This window comes from Juglans regia, chromosome 4 (assembly GCF_001411555.2).
Source record: "Juglans regia cultivar Chandler chromosome 4, Walnut 2.0, whole genome shotgun sequence".
Taxonomy (NCBI): domain Eukaryota; kingdom Viridiplantae; phylum Streptophyta; class Magnoliopsida; order Fagales; family Juglandaceae; genus Juglans; species Juglans regia.
Genome location: NC_049904.1, coordinates 30,912,147 through 30,938,024, shown reverse-complemented (window position 1 = coordinate 30,938,024; position 25,878 = coordinate 30,912,147). Strand labels below are relative to the sequence as shown.

At 36.5% G+C, this 25,878-nt stretch overlaps 4 protein-coding genes across 4 annotated transcripts; 2 read left to right on the top strand and 2 right to left on the bottom strand.

Moving 5' to 3' along the window:
* Positions 1 to 6,966: 6,966 nt before the first annotated feature.
* Positions 6,967 to 9,104, bottom strand: LOC118348233. Its single transcript, XM_035689291.1, has 2 exons — positions 9,092 to 9,104; positions 6,967 to 7,511 (listed from the first exon to the last, which is right to left on the bottom strand). The coding sequence occupies exons 1-2, from the start codon at positions 9,102 to 9,104 to the stop codon at positions 6,967 to 6,969; spliced, it is 558 nt and encodes a 185-aa protein (XP_035545184.1).
* Positions 9,105 to 9,927: 823 nt separating this feature from the next.
* On the top strand, positions 9,928 to 13,666 carry LOC109019752 (G2/mitotic-specific cyclin S13-7-like). The gene is made up of 9 exons (XM_019002116.2): positions 9,928 to 10,079; positions 10,759 to 10,891; positions 10,974 to 11,034; positions 11,179 to 11,442; positions 11,511 to 11,636; positions 12,379 to 12,627; positions 12,710 to 12,868; positions 12,965 to 13,143; positions 13,236 to 13,666. Exons 1-9 carry the CDS (start codon positions 10,043 to 10,045, stop codon positions 13,378 to 13,380), a joined length of 1,353 nt encoding a protein of 450 aa, XP_018857661.1. The 5' UTR covers positions 9,928 to 10,042; the 3' UTR covers positions 13,381 to 13,666.
* Positions 13,667 to 17,137: 3,471 nt separating this feature from the next.
* Positions 17,138 to 20,502, top strand: LOC109019757 (transcription factor MYBC1-like). The gene has a single exon (XM_035689843.1). It carries the CDS (start codon positions 17,599 to 17,601, stop codon positions 18,541 to 18,543), a length of 945 nt encoding a protein of 314 aa, XP_035545736.1. The 5' UTR covers positions 17,138 to 17,598; the 3' UTR covers positions 18,544 to 20,502.
* A 772-nt stretch (positions 20,503 to 21,274) lies between these two features.
* LOC109019756 (cAMP-regulated phosphoprotein 21) lies at positions 21,275 to 25,831 on the bottom strand. Its single transcript, XM_019002121.2, has 4 exons — positions 25,474 to 25,831; positions 23,202 to 23,826; positions 22,513 to 22,792; positions 21,275 to 21,571 (listed from the first exon to the last, which is right to left on the bottom strand). Exons 1-4 carry the CDS (start codon positions 25,586 to 25,588, stop codon positions 21,521 to 21,523), a joined length of 1,071 nt encoding a protein of 356 aa, XP_018857666.1. The 5' UTR covers positions 25,589 to 25,831; the 3' UTR covers positions 21,275 to 21,520.
* Between the last annotated feature and the right edge of the window lie 47 nt (positions 25,832 to 25,878).

Genomic DNA, 25,878 nt, shown 5'->3' with positions numbered 1-25,878 from the left:
TAAAATATATTTTTTTAATATTATTTTTATTTTAAGATTAAAAAAATAAATTATTTATTTTATTTTATATAAAAATTTAAAATAATTATAATAATTAAATAATATAAAATAAAATGAAATGAGATCAACATGATTACCTTTATGGCTTTCTCACAACATCAAGAACAGCATCAATAAGCTATGCGCCCTCAGTCTAGTGACCCTTGGCCCAATTGTTTCCAGCAGCACCAGATTGTCCAAATTTTTTGGACTCCTAAGCTTACTACTCGTGGGGCCCAATACCACTAGGAGTCCAAATCCCAAATTGTTGATTTTCTCAGAGCATGGGCTTGGGCAATGTGGATTGTGGGCTTATTGAATCTCTCTTCTCTCTCCAAAGATAAGAGGTTTGGACTCTTAAAAGGATTGAATCCGTTTCCTTTCCGAGCCCCCAGTCACCGTTGATACGTTATAAAATGTTCGGTTGTGATTGTATTTAATATTATTTAATTTGTTAAGAGTTGTTGGTTTTCATTTCCTTTTACAAAATATTTATAGATATTTTGGGTCCAATTTTAAATGATACTTGCCATAAAATTGAGCTCTAGCGGTGCCTTATATATATATATAGATATATATGTGTGTGTGTGGTGCTACTCTGTCATTTCTATGTGTTCACTTTGTGTGTCGCTTGGTATAAATTATATTTTTTTTTCTTTTTCTTTCAAATATTTTTTAAATATATTTAAACATTTAAAAAAAATAAAAAAGAAAAATATTAATAGTCATTTTTTAACTATTAAAAAAATAAAATTAAATATATGAACAATCAAATGAGAGAGTAAAATAAATAGACATACTAACATTATTATATAAGACAGAAAACTTGGTATTGTTGGCAACCCCTGCTAAAAATGTCCATCATGTGATTGTGTACTAATTGTGTCTCTATTATTTTTTATTTTATATATGTATTTTTTTTTTAGAGAACTAATAAGATATGAAGAAGATAATTAATTTATTGAAATAAAAACTAATAATAAGTGATGGATGAAGATTCATTTTAAATTAAAAATGCTACAATTACAAAGAAATTTTACTATCTGCAATGGTTTGATGTGATACGTTCGATTTATCTTACAATAAAAATAATTTTATAATCTAACATATCATATCAAATTACATCAGTTTATAAATTTATATTTATAAAATTCATTTATAACCGAGACGTTTCTTTAATTAGTATAACTTAATATAAATGTGTGATGCCAATGGTCATTATGGTCTTACGGTAGAATGGCACCCCCATAATCCGTTAAGGACCATTGTGTATGATTTGTATTAATGTTTGGAAATTGTAGCACCGATTGATATTTTATTTTATTATTTTATTTAATTGTTAAAGAAGTGTTTTTAAATAAATTTGTGAATTTGTTTTAATATTTAAGAGTATAAAAAAATGTATGAAAAATAAATGATGAAAAAAAGAATTTAACCTTATGGTACCATTCACACTCTCACTATGTTTTTCAAAAGAATTGCCAATAAAATTATTTAATATTTTACAAAAATTCTAAACACAATCGGCATGTGTAACCGCAGGGAACGGCTGTTGATATGGAAAATAAAGCGCACCGTTTTGTGTCTATAGCAAAACACACCGTTCAAAGATTTTGATACCAACTGAAGACTCTCCATCAGAAATCCCTCCCTTCGATTTCTCCCTTCAGCTCCACCTCTCCCTCCCTTCGAAGACCAATACCCACGACAACCCTCCTTGTCAAGGTTTCGCTATGAAACTGGCTCCTGCATCTCAACAGCTGTCCCATATGAACCCTTTCATATCATCACAGGATATGCCAGAAGTAAATGTAATCTAAGTTTCAGGCAAGCCAATTCTGAGATAGAGAAGAACCAGACCTAGTTAGCTTACCCATCTGTTCAGTCGTGTTCTTCATCGCGTGAAGCATCTCAAATATCACATTTTTTTTTGAACCTCAGCTTGAGTTTTCACTTTTACAAATCCACTTCTTCCTGGGGAAAACTTATATAACAAATTCAAAATTTCAAGTTAAGAACTAGCAAGTGACTTCAATATACTTTTTTTTTAATCCAATTGATCATCTTTCTCTTCCTTTTCTTCCCCTTCTACTTTCTAATATCCTTCTGAATCAGCTTAAGGTCTGTTCCTTTGAGGAATCACTTGAAAAAAAGAAACTTTCCAATCCTTTGTCCATAAACTTGAGGAGTATCTCTATCACTTGGTTCACAGTTAGGACCTGGGAACTTAATATCTTCAAGTAACTCCCAATCGGGAGCTTCGTTGTCTGGATTCCTTACTCTTTTGCTTTCTTCATGGTTATCCACCGATTACGATGCACTAACCCACCAACAATACATATCTTATTGGGATCAAGTTGTAAAAACACGAAAATACATGCTAGAAAGTAGAATCTGAATGAAAGAATACATAATACGAAAATGGTGAAGATGTACCTGCGGAAGCCATGTTTGGAGAATGCAAACAGACAGATCTTCCCCTCCTTGCTTCTCACAAATTATCAGCTATCAATGGGGCAAGCCAATGGACATATGGAAGGGAGGAGGGACATAGCCTCTTATAAAAGAAAATTTATGGAGTCTACCCATTAAGGACTCAAATTCCAATGGGTCTATAAAAATTTCAGAATAAAAACCCTTGAGTTTCCAGGCCTACATACGTAATTATACCACAATATAAATAGGATATAATCCTATATTACTAAGGTGCAATAAACCTCAAATGATCACTCAACTTAATGGATTAAAACAAAATACCATTGTGAGCTATATATATATGTCTAACTCGTTTTTATAAAACATGCAATCAAATGAAGCCCATATTTAAAATTATTCTAACATTCTCCCACTTGGGCAAACATTGATTGCTATAAAATAAAACTTGTTTGAAAAATGACTCTCGGGTTAGACTACATAGGTGGCCACACAAATACATAGCTCAAATGATAGTACCTTAGAAAACACGATCCGGTCCAACAAGAATATCAATATCGAACATGGAAATCGTTACACCACTTAAACGATGTAACACCACACCACAACTATAAATGCTAATATCCTTATCGACATGGATCCTCATCCTCCGACCAATGTGGTAGTATGTAGTATGAACTTAGCACTAATGTGATCAAAAGTTGTGCTAATTCATATTAGTCCTCATAATGCTTCAAAATGAAGCCATATGTCTCTAAAAGAGACTCATCTTATGTCTTTTGTTCATATATCTCGAGATCATAATGATATTATAATAAAAGATATAAGCCAAATACATGCTCAAAAACTTCGTGTATGAATAGGAGGGATTTATTTTTATTGGAAAGGGGCTGCACCCTAAAACAAATGGGTTGCCTATGTACCCTGTAAAGGAATCAAGCCAAAACGTAGTTCTTTTTACAAGTAACTCCTACTAACCAAAAAATCAAAAGTTTCCACGATACCCATATTAGTAACATGTGTCTTAAAAACTTTAGGAGCGAGTCCCTTAGTCAAAGGATCTGCAATCATCGCCTCTGTATTAATATGCTCTATATTTATCTGTCTTTCCTTAACTCTATCTCTGACTACCAAATACTTGATGTCAATGTGCTTAGATCCACTAAAACTTTTATTATTTTTTGAAAAGAACACCGCTGCACTATTATCACAATAAATAGTAATTGGCCTCGAGATGGAATCAACAACTTTCAGTTCAGAAATAAAGTTCCTTAACCAAACAGCTTGGATAGTAGCTCCATAACACGCCACAAATTCAGCTTGCATAGTAGAAGATGCCACCAGAGTTTGCTTAACACTCTTCCAAGAAATAGTACCCCCATCTAGCATAAAAATATAACCTGAGGTCGATTTCAAATCATCTTGACATCCAGCAAAATCAGAATCTGAGTAGCCTACCACCTCAAGGTGATTTAAACGCTGGAAAGTGAGTATGTAACCTTCGGTTTTCTTCAAGTATCTCATAACTTTCTTAGCTGTTTTTCAATGCTCTTGCCCTGGGTTTGACTAAAACCTACTAAGAACACTAACTACATAGGCAATATCTGGTCTAGTACAAACTTGAGCATACATCAAACTCCCACAATAATAACATATGGTATGTTCTTTACAGATTCCCTTTCGAGTTCATTCCTGGGACATTGAGTTTTGTTAAACTTATCTTCTTTTATGATGGGTACATCACCAGGTGCATAGTTATGCATTTCAAACCTTTGTAGTACACGCCGTATATAAGATTTCTGAGAAAGTTCCAACAAACCACGAGCTCTATCACGACATATTTCAATGCTAAGCACAAAAGAAGCTTTTCCTAGATCTTTCATCTCAAAATTAGCAGATAACATTTTCTTTGTTTCATGAAGTAATCCCAAGTCACTGCTGGCAAGCAAAATGCCATTTACATACAGTATAAGAAAAATAAAGTTTCTCCCACTGGTCTCGCGATAGATATACTGGTCAACTGTATTTTCAACAAAATCAAGTGAAGTTACAACCTCATCAAACTTCAAATACCACTGTCGAGATGCTTCCTTTAGGCCATATAAGGATTTATTTAACTTACATACCAAGTTTTCTTTTTCCTTCTCACCAAAACTTTTAGGTTGTCTCATATAAACTTCTTCATGAATATCTCCATTCAAAAATATTGTCTTTACATTCATCTGATGAAACTCCAAATCATAGTGTGCCACGAGTGCCAGGATAATTCTAAAAGAATCTTTAGACGAAACTAGTGAAAATGTTTCATTATAGTCAATACCTTCCCGCTGAGTGAACCCTTTTGCAACTAATATTGCCTTCTTTCGTTCAACATTCCATTTTGAGTCTAATTTACTTTTAAAAATCCATTTGTTGTCAATGGCTTTGGTAGCTGGAGGAAGTTCAACAAGTTCCCAGACTCTATTCTTTTCCATAGAATTCATTTCATCTTCCATAGCATTTAACCACTTATCTGACTCAGAACATGTCAAGGCTTGCTTAAAAGTAATAGGATCAACTACATGCCTAATGTTAAAATCACTCTCTAACAAATAGACAATGTAATCATTAGGCAATGCAGATCTTTTTTCTCTTTGAGATCTTATAACTTGTGGTTCAGAAACTAACTCAACCATTGTTTGATTTTCTTGTTGTTCATGTTCTTCACTAACAATCTCAATTGGTGGAGAAACTACTCTTTTCTGTACAACAGGAACTGGAACAACAACTGGATTAGGATCAGGAAATAGGTCCTTCAATACAAAACTCCCACTGACACTAACATCATTTTCCAAAATTTTTGTAGTAGTGGACTCAACAATTCTGGTGCCATGATTAGGACAATAGAATTTATATCTTTTTTTATCTATCTGGGTACCCAATAAAATAACCAGGAGTAGATTTTGGGTCTAGTTTCTTTTCAAAAGGATTATAAATCCTAACCTCAGCTGGACATCCTCAAACTCTGAAATGAGCCAAACTTGGCTTACCGCCTATCCACAATTCAAAATGAGTTTTTGAAACAGTTTTACTGGGAACCCTGTTTGAAATGTACATAGCAGTTTTCAAAACTTCACCCCATAAATATTCTGGCAAATTTGTTCTGCTCATCATACTCCTAACCATATCCTTTAGAGTCCGATTTCGTCTTTCAAAGACACCATTCTGCTCAGGTGTTCCTGGCATGGTGTATTGAGGTACTATTCCACACCCTTGTAAACATTTTACAAAATCGCCCATGTTTTGACCAGACTTATCATACTTCCCAAAATACTCACCGCATCGGTCAGATCTTACAACTTTAATACTTTTCCCACATTGATTTTCTACTTCCATTTTAAATATCTTACATTTCTCAAAAGCTATAGATTTATCATTAATCAGGTAAACATATCCATAGCGTGAGAAATCATCAATAAAAGTTATGAAGTACTTATTCCCACATATGGTAGAAGATAAACGTCCACTAATGTCGATATGTATTAAGTCCAAAATGTCGTCACTCCTAGTAGAACCATTTCTTGTAGATTTAGTCAGCTTTCCTCTTATACAGTCCACACATGTGTTAAAATCTGAAAAATCAAGAGAGAGAAGTATCTCAACTTTTATCGATCTCTCCATTCTTTCCTTTAAAATATGTCCTAATCTATTATGCCACAACATAGCAGATGATTCACAGATTAAAGACATTTTCTTCTCTACATTGGTAACACAAGAGACTTCACCAAAAGAAGCCAAAGACATTCAATGTAAACCATCACACAAAATACCATTTCCAACCAAACGAGAATCATAAAACAATTCAACTTTTCCATTGCCAAACTTAAAAAAAAAAAACCAGATTCATCAAGTTTTGATATAAAATTCAAATTCCGTCTCATTGACGGTACAAAAATTGTGTTATCCAAAATAAGAGAAAAACCAGACTCCAAAGATAACTATACTACTCCTATAAACTCGACCTTCACTTGAACTTCATTCTCAACGCAAGCTTACTTCATTCTCACTTGGCCTCCGTTTGCTTACGAATCCCTGTAAGGGATTCGCAATGTGAATACTTGCACCTGAGTTTATCCACCAAGAATTTAAAGGCACATCTACTAAAGAAAACTCAAAACAAACTAAGGTCAATGAGGTACCTGTCGAGTTATTCTTCTTCTTCTCCAACCAAGGTTTAAATTTAAAACAATCATTTTGCTAATGACCATTCCTCTTACAAAACTTACATTGATAATTTTTCTTCATAGTTTCTTTAGGACCACCAGAAGTCTGACCTTCAAACCTTTTACTGTAATGATTTCGGTGTGACTTATTTCCCTTGTGAAACTTAGACTTATGATTATGAAAGGACCCCTTGTTTTGTTGTGGCTGAAAAGCTAATTGCATAGTTTCAACAGTCTCACGATGCATCCTGCACTCCTCTTGGGCACATACTACTATCAAATCATTTAAATTTCATTTATCTCGCTGAGCATTGTAAGCTACATTTAGCTGATTAAACTGGTTAGGAAGACTGTTAAGAACATGATAAACTAGAAAAGGTTCAGCAATGAGAATTTTGAGGGCTTTTAGCTTAGAGGATATATGTATCATTTTCATAATGTACTCCCTTACTCCACTAGAACCATCATATTTCATACTCATCAGTCTATCCACCAGGTCTCCAGTTTCAGCTTTATCGAATTCAACAAACCTTTGTCCAATGGCACCCAAAAATTGCTTAGCATTATTATTGTCCGGAATAGCTCCCATAATAGAATCTGATATAAAACATTTGATGATATTTAAACAAAACCTATTTGCCCTATCCCACTTTTGATATTCAGTCACATATTCAGCAATGCTCTTGTCAGTAGGTTTTGATGGTTGCTCCTCCAGGACAAAATCCAATCCAAAAAGACCAAGAGCAATTTCTACGTCTCGTTTCCATCTCACATAATTATTCTCAGTCAAAGTTTCAATAGTAGATAATTGACTTGAAATATAGGAGGCACTCAAAACTGTGGAAATATGAAATAGTACATTTTATTAAATTATCATCCAAACATAATGCATGCAGTCAATGGATGATATCAAATTTTTCTATTAATATGAGCTATTAATTAGACAATCCATAATTAAGCTCGGAAACATATGAGTTTCATTATGGTAAGAGCCTTGGTGCATTATTGTAAAGTCACATTTGGGCTGACTAAACAACATGCTATAAGGTACTCTTAAAACATACCACAAAGCTAATTAATAAAGTCACATCAGTTTCGAAATACCATCACCTTTAGGTAGAAGGAAATTTCTAGACTAATGCAATCTCATTAACTAGTTCACACCATTTTCTAAAATGTCACACACAATAACACATTTGGGCAAGATATTATGTGCAATAAATTAGAAAACAAAGATATCTTTTTTTTTTTTAAATATCAATGAGTATGCCACTTTGGCGGTTACTACCCACTAATATTTCAAAAATTTCACTTAATGAAAAAAAAAAAACAAGGATAATCTGAATGCCCATGAATTACAATCATAAAATGATAATAATAATCATCAACTTGACACAATCAAAGTTAGAGTTCAAATGTGATTGTGAGACAAAAACAGTGTGAATAGATCAAGTATATAAGACAACAAATATGTCTAAAATTAAATATGAATTTGGAAAGCATATATATACAAAATACTTATAACAAGTCACAAAATTAACATGTATCCAAAACATGTTAAGAGATAGAGTACATATATGCACAGATCATATAAGATACTGACTATTTACCACAAAAATTATCATAATATACAGTACACTGTAGCCCTTAGAAAAATGTGTAAATAATATTCAAAATTATAAAACAGTGTCTTATGATGTTACAAAATTTTTTCAAAAAATATACAAAGAATTAATAGGGCGAGTACATAAATTCTGGAAAAATAAAATGAGGAAAAATACTGTTCACGGGGCTACACGCGATGCACGCGCCACCTGCTTCGCGTGGGCAACTTTCTGGCTGGAGGTGAATTCATCTTCAACCTCCAGTTGGGTCTGAAATCAGGTTGTGGGTCAGCAATCCGGGTCTACGGGTTTTCAAATGGATTTTTCTCAATTTCTTGCAATTCTTGGGTCAAAAAATAAAATTAATTTAGGAGAAACAATATTTAGTGCCCGAAAAATACATATATGATGTTTTAAAACAATGGGTATTCATATTTAATGAAGATTAATCAAACTTTGAAATGGGTATGAATCCTAGTTTTGTAAAAACTCAAAACCGAAACAAAGTAACGATTAGACACATCTAAAACAAGTAAATAGCATTCCAAAAACCGATTTTGATATGAGTTTGATCAATGGACTATGTAATACGATTTGCTTGCCCAAAAAATGGTTCCGAAAATACAATAATTTGATGTACAGAGAAAGAACCGAAAATACAATCATACGAAAATTTCTTTCATTGTTACGAAGATTCTAATTCTAGCAAAGTGGCTCTGATACCAAAAGTAAAAACACGAAAATACGAAAATACATGCTAGAAAGTAGAATCTGAATGAAAGAATACATAATACGAAAATGGTGAAGATGTACCTGCGGAAGCCATGTTTAGAGAATGCAGATAGATAGATCTCCCCTCCTTGCGTCTCACAAATTATCAGCTATCAATGAGGCAAGCCAATGGACATATGGAGAGGAGGAGGGACCTAGCCTCTTATAAAAGAAAACTTATGGAGTCCACCCATTAGGGACTCAAATTCCAATGAATTTATAAAAATTTCAAAATAAAGACTCTTGAATTTTCAGACCTACATAAGTAATTATACCACAATATAAATAGGATATAATATAATCCTATATTACTAAAGTACAATAAACCTCAAATGATCACTCAATTTAATGGGTTAAAATAAAATACTATTGTGAGTTATATATATATTTCTAACCCGTTTTATAAAAAATGCAATCAAATAAAACTCATATTTAAAATTATTTTAACACAAGTTTCTCAAGAGCAATTTCTTAGTTTGGAGGGAAGAAAATGAGGAAGAGGGAAGAAAAGAAGGAAGAAAAATGATGAAAAAAGAGAGTCATACCCAACTGGGTCGGTCGGTTACATGACGGTTGGACACGCCGGTTGTAGGTATCAAAATTTTTAATTTTATTCATCTGGCCGCGTGAAGAAGAACAGTACTCCACGAAAGAACACGTGTCATCGATTTACACCTATTGCACAGAATTTCGATCACACTCCGAGTTACGACCTCCCACGCCTTTACATTCAGCTTATTTTAACCCCCAACGGCTAGATAATCCCCAGACCAATCTTCTGCCGTTGGTTTTTTCTCAGATCCAACGGTTACAAAGGCAAGAAAATTCGACCGTTGGCCGCTCCACTTCAAAAGCCCACCCCGCTTCATACACTCTTCGTCCTCTCTTACTCTGTACTTGGCACTTGCGACCTAGAGAGAGAGAGAGACCAAGAAGGAATTAGTCGCCGGTAGGCTGTAGCTTTAGTTCTCGGATATATTCAAGCGATTAGAAATGGCGTCAAGACCTATTGTTCCACCACAACCCAAAGGTATTTCTTTACTCTCCGTCGAGGGATTCTTTTGAGGATTAGTATGTTCTTTGTTGTTTTATTTTTCTTTGAATATGAGTTTCCGTATGGTTATTTGTTGATACCCACCCATTTATTCAAACGCTTTTGTTTGGGCTTCGCTAATCTTTGGTAACATATCTTCTGTTATTTTCTTTTTCTTTTACTCCGACCCTTCAATTTTGTTATAATCTTTTTCTTTTACTCGTATTTCGACCACCTTTACTTCGAAAGCTTTTTTTTGGGCTTCGCTAATCTTTAATAACATATCTTCTCTTTGTTATTTTTTTTCTCTTTTACTCGGACTTCTCTGGTTTTACTGAGTTTTACTCTGAAGTGTAGATCTTGCATACGAGGGGTTCGGCTTCTTTGGCCTCTTTGGTTGATGTTCTCTATTCTTTCTGTTCTGTTTGTCTGTCGAGATAACTGTCAGGAGAGCATTATAAATATTATTTATGATCCGTTTGACGTTATTTTGGATTTTCACGCAAGGAAAAAATTACCTTTTTGTTTTTAATATATATTCTCAGGAACCGAACAGTAGCGGATTTCATTTTTCTGTTCCTATATCTTTTGTTGTCTGATATGTGCTGCGCCGATCCGTTTTTTCAGAAGAAACGTTATACTCTTTCTTATTGAAATTCCTTGGAGTTTTTTTTAGGTGGGGCGGTAGTTGGAGGTAAGCAGCAGAAGAATGATGCCCCCGGAGCACGAAACCGCAGAGCACTCGGTGATATTGGGAATGTGGTAAATATCAAAGGAATCGAAGGCAAGCCTAATCGTCCCATCACAAGGTCTCTCTTACTTTTCCTCTCTTAATGTATTGTTTTCATTTCTGATTTCACATTTGCTGAATGTTTATGATGGATTTTCTAGGAGTTTCTGTGCTCAACTGCTAGCAAATGCGCAAGCTGCTGCAGCTGCCGAGAATAACAAGGTTTCGTTTATCTTTCTTTTTTCTTTCATCTCTTCTTAATTGAAAATCATGCGTTTGGTGATTGAAAATAAGTCTGATTTCTTTTTTCTTTCATCTCTTCTTTTTTCTGATTGAAATTATGCTGGGTGTCTCGGGGTTTTGCAGAAACAAGTTTGTGTTAATGTGGATGGGGCCCCACTTCTTCTTGATGGAGTTGCAGCAGGTAAGAAAGCCGGGGCACCAAAGCCACCGCAGAAGAAAGCCATCGTTAAGCCGAAAGTCGATGAAGTAATCGTCATAAGCCCAGATACGCAGGACGATGACGCTAAGGCCAAGCTAGAAAACCCTGTGAACAAGAAAAATGATGGAGAAGGAATGTCTAGAAAGAAAGCACATGCCTTTACTTCGGTTCTTACTGCTCGTAGCAAGGTGACATTTTTATTCTCTCCTTGGGCTACTTTTGCTCTAAAGACTAAAATCTTATCGCAATTTGGCAGGCTGCTTGTGGTTTGACCAAAAAACCTAAGGAGCAGATTGTCGATATTGATGCAGCCGACGCCGGTAATGAACTGGCTGCTTTGGAATACGTTGAGGACATATACAAGTTCTATAAATTAGTTGAGGTACATTTTTCTCCTCTTCAGTTTGAGTTCATTCTTCAGTTCAAGTTCAACTCTGACGATTTAGTACTTGTTATGAAAAATCAGTGGTTTATATAATGGATCGTGCTACAGCCCCCGCTGGGGCTGTAGTGTATTTTTGTATGTGTTTTTTTTTTAAGTTATTTTTTATATAATTTTTTTAATATTTTTTAAAAAATAAAATAAATTTAGAACATTATTAAAAACACTTTCTTAATCAAGAAGTAAAAAAAAAAAATTATTAAAAAATACTTCCTTAATTACGAAGTAAAATAAAAAATCATATAAAAATATTTTATATTTTACTTCGTGATTAAGCAAGTATTATTTAATAATATTATAAATTTTTTTATTTTTTAAAAATATTTAAAATCATTAAAAACATCTACATAAAAAAAAGAATTAAAAAATACACATAAAAAAATACACTAGAGCTCCAGCGGGAGCTCCCAGCGGGAGCCCCCGGCGCGCGGGGAGCTCTAGCATTTTCCTTATATAATATCCCAAATACATTTAGAGGGGACTCTTTATACAAGTGTTACTTTTTTAAACTTTTTTTTCTGTGGAGCTTTCGCTCGAGCCCTGATTAAACTTTTCTTCAGCTTTCTTCCAGCAATCCATCATGTGACATAAACTCTAGACAATTACAAATCACGTAAAACCAGGTTTGTCACATATGCCAACACAAATTTTACATAACATGTTGTTCTTGTATGTGGTGCAGAATGAGAGTCACCCTCATGACTACATAGACTCGCAGCCTGAGATCAATGAAAGTATGAGAGGGATTCTGGTGGATTGGCTGATAGATGTCCATAGGAAGTTTGAACTGTCTCTCGAAACTCTTTATCTGACAATCAACATTATCGACCGGTTCCTGGCAATTAAGACAGTGCCAAGGAAGGAATTGCAGTTGGTGGGCATCGGTGCGATGCTCATGGCCTCCAAGTATGAAGAAATATGGCCACCTGAGGTACTTATATATCGTAACTAGTTCCTCTACCTATCAAATAGGGGTTTATAAGCTTTGACAGGAGAATCTGTGTTGTATGCAGGTCAATGACTTTGTACACCTTTCAGACAGCGCTTACACTAATGAACAGATTCTTGTAATGGAGAAAATTATACTTGGCAAGCTGGAATGGACCTTGACTGTGCCTACACCATACGTATTCCTCGTTCGTTTCATCAAGGCATCTCTTCCTGATCAGGACGTCAGTATACATTCTTTCTGATTTAGTGCACAAGCTGGAAACCCTTTTCTGGTATTGATTATATTGATAAGCTGTATATTGTCTGAAATTGTGTAGTTGGAAAACATGGTCTATTTTCTTGCTGAGTTGGGTATGATGCATTATGCGACCATAATGCATTGCCCATCAATGATTGCTTCCTCGGCAGTCTATGCCGCTCGTTGCACCCTAAAGATGATCCCAGCTTGGAACGAGACCCTTAAGCTCCATACCGGCTTCTCTGAACCACAACTGATGTAAATTGCCTTTTTCCTTTTCACTATTGTTCTCTTGCGTGTAAAAATGGATTTTATTTTATTTGAAATTAACTTGGTATTGCAACGAACAGTGACTGTGCTAAACTACTGGTGAGCTTCCACTCGACGGCAGCGAAAAGCAGGCTTCAGGCTGTATACAGGAAGTACTCGAATTCTGAACGGAGATCTGTGGCGTTGCTTTCGCCGGCCAAGGCTCTCTTGCCTGGCGGACTATGATCCAATCTTGCTTTCAAGGCGACAGTTTAGTTGACGGTCTAGAAGAGAGAGTGGTTGTGGGACACGACAATTTAAATATCTATCATCAGTGTAAAAGGCAAATTTGTTTGCTTTTTTCTTTTTGTCATTGATCCTTCTTGTTTCCTGCTTTTTGGAAACGGGAGCAATGTATTTAGGGTAAAAAATCAGAAAATTCTTTCGTTCAAACATTTCAGAATTCATCAATTGGTGAATTGCACTTTCTCATAAACTCCTTGGAACCTAATAATAAAAAGAAGGCATTCGTTTTCCCCAACAAATCTCACACCGAACCAGAAAATTTCTGACGCTCGAGCATCGCGTTCTAATCCAACCCAACCATATACAACAGGGTTGTATTTTCTAAGAATACTGATTTTTGATCATATCCAACCTCACCTTTTTCCCTTGGCGTTGGTTCCATCGTATTGGTAGTTTCGCCGTTTCCATATACAATATATAAAAGGTGATTGTTTTTATTGTATTGAACCGAGAAAGAAGACTATCACATTTTATAAGAATTAAGGTTGACTTTCTTCAAGAACGTTTCTTCACGGTCCTATGCTGCATTTTAGTTTTATTATTTGCTCGAATGCTTTTAGTTGCCGCCCTTTCCGAGTAAGATGCCATGACCTGGAACAGTGCCCTTTCGGTGATTCACTTTGTATGATATTGCCAAGCTGTGGATGGATGCCTTATATCTGATGTTTAAGCAGTATTCTAATCCCCCCGTGTCTATTAAAACTAACTGTTTTCATAAATATAGTTAGTGTATAAATGATGAAAGCAGCATGCTTTCATCATTGATGTTAAGTTTAGATATTCTTGTCATGATTTGGACTTCAGGTCAACATCTATTGTGCGTGAACATTTTTCTGACGTTACAATGGAAGGATCTGATTGCTTAGAAGATAAAAGAGGTATATCAAGGGTTTATGCAGATTCGGCAACTTCCCCTGTTTCAAATTTGTCTCTCTACTCAAGAGAGACTCGACCATCTTTGCACACGAAGGGCACTATTCCAGGGCATGAAGAAATGTATCTTGGATGGCATTGATGAAGAGTGTGTAGGTTAAGTAAGAGTTTGGTCTAAGACGAATGTGAGGCCAAGTGCCATGTCGGATGCTTTATGCATTCTTGTTACTTAAAACAATCATTTTTGTTTGAAATGTATTGTGGTACTGAGGTCTGCTAAATAACCTACTGTTATTTAGAGGAGGCCTATTGGCTCATTACTCTTTTAGATGAACCAACTATACCATGGACAAAGCATTAGATCCATTGGCCGCCACCAATCTCCTATTATATCTTGGATCCAACGTAATTGCTTCCATCTTAAAACTCAGGCACATTCTTACCTAATTATTCTCTCTCCTTTTGAGATAAGATATAAATTTCAGAGATAAATGAGCTCAAAAGAGGGAGAACAGGTACATGAAGAAATCTAAAATGAGCACTAGCTAGTACCAAAATGATGAGAAGTGTTGGAAGTGGGCAAGGATTGTGTTGTGGGACTAGATAATTAGGAGACCATACAATTCAAGCTTTATGTTTAAGTTTTCTTTTCTGTATTTGTTAGATACTATGATTTGTTTTGCTTCTGTCTCTGTCACTTTCTCTCCGCCTCTAATTGTATAAAGACATCAATTCCCAGCTACCCTTCTACTCTCAAAAGTCTGCTTCAAGTGTGTAGCCCAACTTTTCTGCAGCTTGCCCTGATCTTCCTGTCTTTTTTACAGTGGCATTTCATTTGCATAACCCCTCCACTCCCTCCCCTCCCCGCCTCCCTCCTTCCTGTCCTCTTTGAGGTTGTTACCAACTTGAGAGTGTTTGGTTTCGGGATTCAAAAATGAAATAGTCAAGTTCAAGTCCAACCACAGCATTTCATGAAGATGGTATCTTGTGTAAAGGGCGAGCATTCCAATCTGAGGTAGAAGGTTTGTTCTTGTTCCATATGGGCCTATCAAAGGTTTGTGCGGTTCTACCTTTTTGTGGATAATTGCTACACAAGCGGATATGGAAGACTTTTTGAGATTTTAACGATGGCATTCGACCTACCATGGAAACCATGATGGCTGAAAATGAAGGTTCCATGGCATTGACGCCTTTTAGTGAGGTTGGCCAAAAAGCACTCAACCTCTTTGGACTAGGACTTTTTTTGAGTCTACACGACTGAGTTTCTAGATTTTGGCCTATATCTTGAAGAGAAATCTCATAGTAATGAGTTTGATCTTCAACAGCATAGTTAAATGAGTTGGATGAATGAATTAGTACTAATGATCCCATCATTTTCATGTCATCTTTTTTATTTTGTTTAAATTTATTTTATACAGCATTATGATTGGATTTTGAAACCTGAAACTGAGCAGTCAAGGGAGAGGTAAAAAACAATTGCTGATCATTGATATTCCATATGAAGAATGATTGGATCTCAACACCTTCTTCACACCTTCTTGGAAGTTTAATACAAACTGTTCTGAGAAATCAAAAGGCACATGATTATCACATGGCCCATCAATTCCTTTCAATGTCAATTGATTCTCTTGGTCTGTGCACACTATTCATAGCATGTTCTCTATGAAGATTGAAGACATCAACCACACCAATTTCCAATTTTCTATTATTTGTCTGGTTTAAATAACGAGACAAGATGAAATGATTTTAAATGAATTAAATAAAATATTTTTAGAATATTTTTTTTAATAATATTATTATTTTAAGATTTAAAAAGTTGAATTATTTATTATATTTTATATAAAAATTTAAAAAAATTATAATGATGAGATGAGATAAAATCATATTTATATTCAAAGATGCCAAAAATTGATTGGTCCAAATATATGTTTCGGACCCAACAAGCAAAGTATTATCTTCTTGGCACTTTGTGACCTTTTGTTCCAACCTATGGGAGATAATTTGTCCTATTTTCATTGGGGGAATTTTTTATATTTAATTTCTCAACTTTTCTGCTGATGAAACCACACAAAAATAATCACAAAAACCTGATTAACATTGAAAGCTTGGAATCTGATTTACATTAAAGTCAACCCTAATTAATTATAGCTGGTGCTTGCACTGAACTGTTGCCATCCAAAAGAAACCCACCAACAAAAACAAAACATGAAAAAAAAAAAAAATTATATTCATCAATTTTACACATCACAAATTATATATATTTTTTTTATTTTTTTCTTTTATTAAATATGTAGTATATGAATGATGAGTAAAAAAATTTAATAAATTTAAAAAAAAATAATATAAAAAAATAATATATAATATATGAAATGATAAATAATAATAATAATAAATAATAAATAAATAATAAATAAAAAAGGGTTATCAAACCTTAGCTAGTTGATTTCCCACCAACAACGTTAAAGAAATGAATCTCAAAAAGTGATCTGACTTTAATACCATCCCTCCTAATCCCACCCAACTCCCTATTTTTCCGTACAGAAAAAAGAGCCAACTTTGGGAATATAAATGAATCATCATATCCAAACTCTGTAAGCGTCATTTCCGAAGTACATTTGTCTCTGCCCAGTGCCCACCTTCTCTTGCCATTTGTACCTCTCCCTATTCGGTAACACAATCCCACCGGCTGGCCCTATCCATCTGGTGTAGTGAGCAGAGGCGGAGCGTCACTCTCACGCGCCACCACAAGTATTATTGACAAAGGATGGAAAAGTTAAAAAATAAATCTTTAGATCTCGTTAACACTCGCTCACACTCTCGAGTACACAAATAATAATAAGAGGAAAGACCCTCATATCCTGGGGAAAAATATAGCAATAAAATAAAATAAAAATCCGTAAGAAAAGCATCAGCAACAGTAGGAAGCTGGAAAGAAAGCAACAAGATCCACCTCGAACCCCTCTCCAACCCTCCCTCTCACTCCCTCCATCTCTCCTCTTCTCCCAATCTCTCAACTATCATCACCTTCACAACAGCACTCTCTTTCTCTGTTCTCTCTCTCTCTTTCCTTCGTGCTCTTTGCTCAAATCGATTTGAGTTGGGAGGAGAAAGGTTTCTTTGTATACGAGTTTTGTGTGTGTCTCTCTCTTTCTAGCCACCATCACTACCACCCTTATTGGCTTTCCTTACTATTATTCTGCCGGAATTAGCTCAGAACTAAAGGAAGGGTCCAAGTAAAAGAAACTGTGAATTGGGTGTGAGAAAGAGCCAGATTTGAGGAGTAGTATGAGGGAGGAGGACTCGAATTGGTTCTCCAGATGGGAAGAAGAGCTCCCATCCCCTGAAGAGCTCATGCCCCTCTCCCAAACCCTAATCACCCCTGATCTTGCTTTGGCTTTTGATATCCGAAGCCCCAATAACATCAACAATAACAGCCCCACCCAACCACAAGCCCCACCCCAATCCCAGCCTCAACCCTCTCCTTCGAATCCTTTGCCCGCTTCGGCCACCACTCCTCCCCATCCCAACTCAGCGGAATTCGCTTCCGATTCCGCCGACTTGGGATCTGGGCCCGGCGGCGAGGAGCCAGCCCGCACGCTTAAGCGGCCTCGGCTTGTATGGACGCCACAGCTGCACAAGCGCTTTGTTGACGCTGTGGCGCACTTGGGGATCAAGAATGCTGTGCCCAAGACCATAATGCAGCTGATGAGTGTGGATGGGCTAACTAGGGAGAACGTCGCCAGCCATTTGCAAAAGTACCGTCTTTATCTCAAGCGAATGCAGGGACTATCCGCCGGCAGCGGTGGAGCAGGTGGCGCCGGTGGATTGCCTGCCACAGCTGACCCCGCCACTGACCATTTGTTCGCGAGCTCCCCCGTGCCGCCGCATTTTCTGCATCCTGGTCGCCCCAATTCGGACTTCTTGCCATTTGTTCCGGTGGCTGCCTTGCAGCACCATCATCACCAGCAACAGCAGCAACAGATGGCGGCTGTCGCAGCGGCGGCAGCCCACCCGCAGCTGCAACAGCAGTATCACAGGCAGGTGGGGCATTTCGGGTCACCACCAAGTGGGCAATTTGAACATCCATTTCTGAGTAGGCAGTCACAGCCGTTGCATAGGATGGGAACACCAGTGCACAATTTAGTACCGGGGTATGTGGAGGACTTGGAATCGGCTAATGGGACAGGGGGGAGGAAGGTTCTTACTCTATTTCCAACTGGGGATGATTGAGTTTTGGTAATTGTTGATGCCTTCTTTAACGTCGAAGTTATCGTTTGATTCCGTTTCTGGGTCTTTGTGACATTGGTGTCTGGTGGTATTTATTAGATTTTTGTTTAGCTTAGACTCTTTGTTGTTATTATTGTGTTAGTTGGCTTTATCCTGGTCGTAGTAAGTGGTATTGGGCTTCCATTGGAATCCGAAATTTCTGGGTCCAATAATCTGGGTTAATTAAGCTTCTGTTGACAGCTGGATGTCTTTCATCACCCTTTGTGAGGTTAACCTTGGGGGATCGGTTCAGTCATGGCGTCCCTCAGTTCTGTGGACTGCTAAGTGTATAATTACATTATTTTAGTGGTTTTATATGTCTTCTTTGACCTTCTGGTGACGGATATCGATCATGATGTCACTCTGGGCGGCAATTATGTTTCTAAGCTCCTCTATGACAGCAACTATTATGGTGCCATGCTAAGGATTTATTCAGGATGTCTTAGATATATCCCATGATATATAGTCTGGGAATCGGCTGGTTTCCTACCTCTCATGGTCTCCTCACTATTGAAGGGTTCTTATTTCCAAGGTATGCAGAGCTGAAGCATTCAATTGACAAACCATAGAGATTGAGGTGAGGATAAATAATGCTGGAAAGTGCTGTAATGTTTCTCTAGAAATCTCAAAATGGGGTTTAAGGTACCGAGTTTCTGAGCAATATGCAGGAATCTCGTGTATGTAAGCAAGACCTCATGTTAATTAGCCTAATTTCATGTAGAGTTGTACTTTTCGTACATTGTGCGACTCTATAGAAGACTAAACCCCTGAAACAAGGAGGCCTCTTTAAAAAGTCTGATGGTTATTACATTGTTGGTTCTATTTAATGGTCCAAGAATATTAAATAACTTAGTTCTCTATTTTTTTTTTTTTTTGGTTACTTAATTTTTCTGCATCACTTTCAAAATTTCAATTCTGACATAAGTTGTTTTTAGATTTCCCGGATAGATTAGAATTTTCCTCTATTGTCAGTTTGGGGTGCACAGTTTTCCAATTACCCTTACCTACATATGAAACATCCATTCTGTTTCAAATGAGTCTGCATTTTGCTTCCATAGTCCAAGTTTCTGACTCATCATGTATTAAAAGATATAACAGGAGAAAGGTTTTCTTTCAGTTCCCGGAATGAATTTACATTTATTTGGAGTGTGATAAAGTCCAAATTGTTTGCACTTTCTATATGTGATGGGTATTAATTTATTCTGCATCTGATTATAACATGCTTGAGTTTTTCTCTTTATACTCCAGCAGGAATTTGGCCTGAAGTTGCATTATGGTCTATTGTTTTCCAAGTAAATGTAAGGAAATTACAGAACACCTCCTAGAATTTATGGCAGGTTGCAGTTGAAATGATTGTTGTGATGTTTGAAGTCTTACAATTCTTTTCCTATTACTTATGCAAAGCATATACTTGATCATATTTTCTGCTTAACCTCCCTGGATTCATAAATCAAGCATTTGGAAGTTGGTTTATCTGTCTAATTCATTATTATCCTACCACATGGAGGGATGACTTGCCATTCTACATAAAAGGGTTGACTGCAAAATTCCTACTGGTTGACTTTATCCTAATGATTGGATACTGATATATAGAGGGAGATAAGAGAAATAATAGTTGTAGTCGTGAATAGACAAGCGCCGTGCAGTAACTTTTTTTCAAAACGACTGTATGCAGGAGATAAGCTTCCTATAGTTGTCAGACATTTTTCAGCATTCTTTCAAGCAGCAGAGAGTTTTCATCTCTGCCAGCATATATCACAATCATACTCTACTAAACTTTGTTTGCTTTGAAATGGCTGTTGGTGCTTTTCATATACAGTAGCCTTGGCCCGTGTGACAAATATGTTCTCTCGATTTGTAACGAACCCAATATATGAGTTGTATCCAAACGTCAATTTATAAGTGAGAGTTCCTACCTTTTTCCAATTTCCTATATTTCATGTTTTTTCTGGAAAGCAAATTATGTGTTGCGAAGCAAAAGTACTGATGTGAACTCAAATAAGAAGTATTAATGTCAAAGGCACTCCAATAATAGATAACAGACAGGAGTTGGGACTTTTACATTAGCAATGATGCTTATTTTGGCATGTCTCTGCTTTTAGCACGCATGCCTCACATGCGCCCCCATCAAAGTTGCGGCATTTTTCTTTTCTTTTCTTATATTTCTTTTATTGAAGTGAGCCCTTTCATGTCTTCAACTTCTAGGCTCTGGTCTGGAGCGCACATACAATTAATTTGCAAGCAAGCTGGTGGAAGACACCCTGGGGATCTCACCTAATAATTGTGCACTAAAGAACCAAGTACTATTTTATCATTTTTTGTTTTGTGGCTTTCAGACTTCAAAAGGCTTGATTTGCATCTGACATCTGCAGTTCAGAGGATGAAATCCTTTTTCCCTTGTCACCAGCTCATCATTCATCCCTGTGACATTAGAAGGAAAGCACTAGTCCCGGCTATATTAATATCCTAAAAGAATTCTAATTAAAATTAATTAATTATAAAGTCCAAGAAACTCACCCCCATGTGACATTATTGCCTTCATTTTAGGAGTCGACAAACTCAAGATGCGACTGAATACAATATTTGTCACTTCCTAAGCATTATAGAGTGTTGGGCATAATTTGAACACAAGATTTGTCACTTCCTAAAGCAATGTCTCTCTCCCCAAGAAAGACATCAAAATAAATAAGCAATATTAAAAGAAGAGCACCAAATGAAAAGCGTGGTTCCACTACAAAAGGATAATCGTTTTATAGTAAAACTATTACAACCCACTACCAATATTATAATCCAAAATTTTGAGAAAGAAAAGAAAAAGAAACAAGCTAGAAATTGCAAAAGAGTCTCAAAATCCATAAACCTAATAGCGAAGCACTCTAAAATTATAATGAGGTCTGCATGTGAATCATCAGCAGCAGGGCAATCACCACATAATTGGTACTCAATGATTCTGTGCATATTCAAAGGTCAGTGGCTGCTGACAGAGTGGAGCCTGCAAAGTTTTACAAAAAAACAGTAAATCAGATTTGAAAGACATTGAACAATGACATAACCACTTGTGCATGCTTAGAAACTATGAAACACAGATACCCCCAACTTGGAAAGTAAATAAGGAGAAGAGCATGTGCGAGCCGGTCTAATCAGAATCCCTTCAAAGTAGCCTCCAACAAATCAAGAGAACTCCACTGTTTTCTATTCAGAATTGGTATCAATAAACCCAAACCGTAGTATTGTAAACACAGGTTTTGACAGAATTCCCAATATAAATAAACAAGATGTAATTTCCCAAATATAATTTGTGAATCAGCAGAGAAAAAAAAGGGGCCCTTAACAGCATTCTCACCATAAATGACAAGGCATGTGAGCACTAGTTAAACACTTTTACAATACGTAGTCGATTAACATGGTCTGCCAACCTTTTTTTAAGCAACCCACTTTTTATTAGTCCAAACGCACTAGCTATTATCTATCTCTATTTTTATTTGTGTGACATAAGACCATTTATATGAAAATTGCAAAGCAAGCACGATGATCATACCAAGGCAGAAGCTAAATGCAGATCACAAACACAATTTTGAAAATAACCTAAAAAATAAGTGCACACACTCACCAACTATTTTCCACCAATTCTTGCCACAAATAATCACATCAACACTCCGTATTAAATTACTAATGCATTTTGAGTTAAAAACAGATCATTTCAATAACAAAGCCATGACGTGATAACTGGAAATTTCCATAGAGAATAAGATCGTGTATAACTCAACAGTCCGTACAAAATCCCCTTGTGGCAGTTATCAGAAAACCAGATAGACCCATAAACCTTTGGCCAGAATGTACGGAGCATCCGTACAATTGTGCACCACAACTAATGCATCCTCTTTATAGTCCTAAAATCATAATCAATAAGAATATCAAGGGACAGTGGCCTACCTGGAAAACAGCTTGTCTAAATGGCTCATACGACTGTGCATACATCATTACAGCACTCGGCCACTGCATCATGTATGCAGCATCTCCAGACGTCTGATTCGATCCCATGGCACAAAAAGGGCTCATAACGGGGTTCATTGGAGGCCTGTAGTTGGGTGTCCTTGGCATCTGACCCAACTGAGAAAAACCAGTATCGTACTGCACAAATGGATGTTGGCCCTTTTGCATATTGAAAGGCACTAAGTTATAGTTTTGATTGGCTGGAAGGTTCCTAACATACCTGCATCAGTACGAGAGAGTATTTCACAATAGAGGAATGCATGTTGGACAACAAAGAGGGAAAGAAAGCACCAAAATAGATATCGTAAAAGCTAGGATTGGACTCGAAGAAGACAATTAATTCCTTTTTCCGATCATCCCATAACCAAATCACTAACCCCCAAAATACAGGGGAGGGGGGCCAACACGCTAGACAGAAAGGGAAAAAACTTGAAAATAAAATTCTTGAAAAGGCAGAGACTGAGTAAGGTCTGCATCCAGGCTAGTGCTGTAAAAGGCCTGCAGCAACAGTGTAACTCAGATGTACAACACAGCCAAAACTGCTAAGACAGCTATGTCCTTCCTACATAAACATTCATAATCTAAATGGCTTCTTGATCACAAACCCAATAGAAACAACAGGACCATACCTCTCATAACTACGATCATAGTCTGGATCAGTACGATCCTTTTCCCTATCTCTAAAAATGGCAACTCGAGAAGAAGAACCAGCATCCTTGACATAAGTGTTCTTTTCTTGATAAATCGTAGAGTTCCTGCTACCCTCAGTCTCATCCTTGCTCAAACAAATATTTTTTCCATCAGTTGGGATCTGAGAGAATGTATCATCTGAGTCAAGACTGCTAGGACACCTGAAGATGCGGGCCCGTGCCCGGTCATACTCCTCCTTCCTCTCTTCCACACTTCTAACAGGACTTCGTCTGAGCCCAACATCATTAGCTCCATTTGCAGATGCTCTGTTTGGCCTAAGCCTGATGGCAATTTTAATCTTCTCAGATTTATCAGTTTCTGGCTGATTTGCAGGTATTTCAGATAAACAGACAGCAGGGTATCTGCTTTCTCCTATTTTCCTCACCAAAATTCGATTTCCCTGACCATCTAAGCCAATATCCTGAGCCATAGTTTGCAGGCCATAGTGTTGAGCAACACGATGTGCAGCGAGTCGAAGGTAGGAAGTAGGAAAATGTGGGAACTCAAATTGCTGCTGATCAGGAATGCTCAGAAACCTCTGGATATCGAGTTCCATTCGTAAAACTGAAACAGACAGATAGTGCAACAAACTTCATTTTTATAAAAAAAAACTAAAAAATAAAAAAATAAATTACCATGAAAATAAGAATCAAGAGTCTCAACAAAAATCTCTTAAAGAGAACAACAAACAAGCTCAGCAGATATAACAAAATGCAGTAGAAGATTCAGCTAACTTAAAATCATGATTTATCCGTAGCCACTCATTCAAGAACAACATCTTCATTCACAAGCAACATAGATTCATCACTCCACAAGTGAAATGATGGCCCAATCAGACTTATATCTAGGATCTATTTTTTCCTTGCCAAAATTAAATCCAAAGCTACATCAGAGCTGAAATTAAATAATTGCCACACCTATCTATAGTCACAATATGTGAAGCACCGTCAAAGGAATATCATGGTTCCAATCAGAACTTAGAAAGTTAACTAAACAAGTCAGTAATACTCCAACATCTGCAGATTGAATCTACTTACAATATGTATCAGAACCACCTATAGTTCTCTACTGGGATCTTAACAGCCAAGGACAAACTTCTAAAGCCATTTCTGCATAACCCATTGACTACCCAGTAACAGAAGGTATACCACAACAAGATTATCTATATATAATTTTCTTGATTCCAGATTCAGTTCATAAAATTTAGATATCTTTCAAGCTTGCTTAATTTTATGTGCTGGGATGAAGATAAATTGTTCTTTTTTAATTGTAGGATGAAGATGCATTTTGAACCATGCCAATACAAGGTTTACTTAATAAGTCAATTGTCAGAACAAAGTTTGGCCAAGGTCATGTGATGCATGGACCAATGGCCCACCAATTTCTATCGTAACTTGACAAAGAAAATGAGTGACTAGGCTGGTAACGACTAGGTTCCACCAGGCTAGAACACCTGATCTTTCACATCCTACTAAGACTGGCAGAAATAAATTCTAAAATACAAGTTCCATATATTCGGAATTGGAATCAACTCCTTCCATTATATCACAGTTTAATAAAGGCTACAAAGCACAATGCATTTAAGAGATACTAGCAGCATTCATTTACTATATAGATCATAAAAATTGATTGTATTAAATTTTTTTTATAGGGATTGTATTAAATGTATGAGGCATGAATACGAATTAACATCTTATATTCATTATGCAGCAGTGAGTCTAGAACAAAATTACTCAATAGAAGTATAAAAGATAAGGTTAACCCAAAGCTCTACTGAAATGAGTCAACTGACCCTCATACACCACCCATTTCCTACATTGAGCATATACTTTCAAATCCCACAAACCAATTTTGCATAAAACCATAAACAAACAGATTGATAGTCGTATTCTCTATCGTTTTGCATTAGTTTTTTCCAGCTACAAAGCAAAAGGTAACCCCCAAATCAAACCCATATCAGAAAAAAATCACAAACCCAACAGAACTAGATCCAACTACCATCGACCCAAACCCTAAACCCAATCCTATCCAATCAAAACAACTAAGACCCATAAACCCCAAGGCCAAAAGAATTGTAAAAATGATAATCAGAAACCCAAGAATTATAGAACACCCAGCACCCATAAACGCCGGAACCAAATTCAGGTTTGCAAGATGAGATTTGGGACAGCGTAAAAAAATGCGATTTTAAATTAAAAGGAAAGTACCGACCGGTGAGACGGTGACGAGGGTTATGGAGAGCCTCAACCAGGAAGGGGTCCACCATTGACTCCTTATCTTTGAGCCCAACAAGGCCACCACTGGTAGCAGAGGCGTCCATGGCCATGACGTCTCTCTGTCCAAAACCTCTCCAAAAAGATTCCTCTTCTCCTTCTTCAAGAGAAGAAGAAGGAAAAGGTTATTGCCTTCGAAGCATTCAGGAAGAGAGCAAGGAACCCTTTCCTTTCTTATCCCACCAACGAAGAGAGGAGGATGGAAGGGAAAGGACGAGATTTTATGTGCCAGAATCTTCTTCTTCCTCGATGTGAAAACCCATAAGACAAAAAGTCATCCCAATATTATCTTTTCTTTACTTTTTCGGGAGCCGCAGCTCTATCCTCCTTTTACATTATTCGT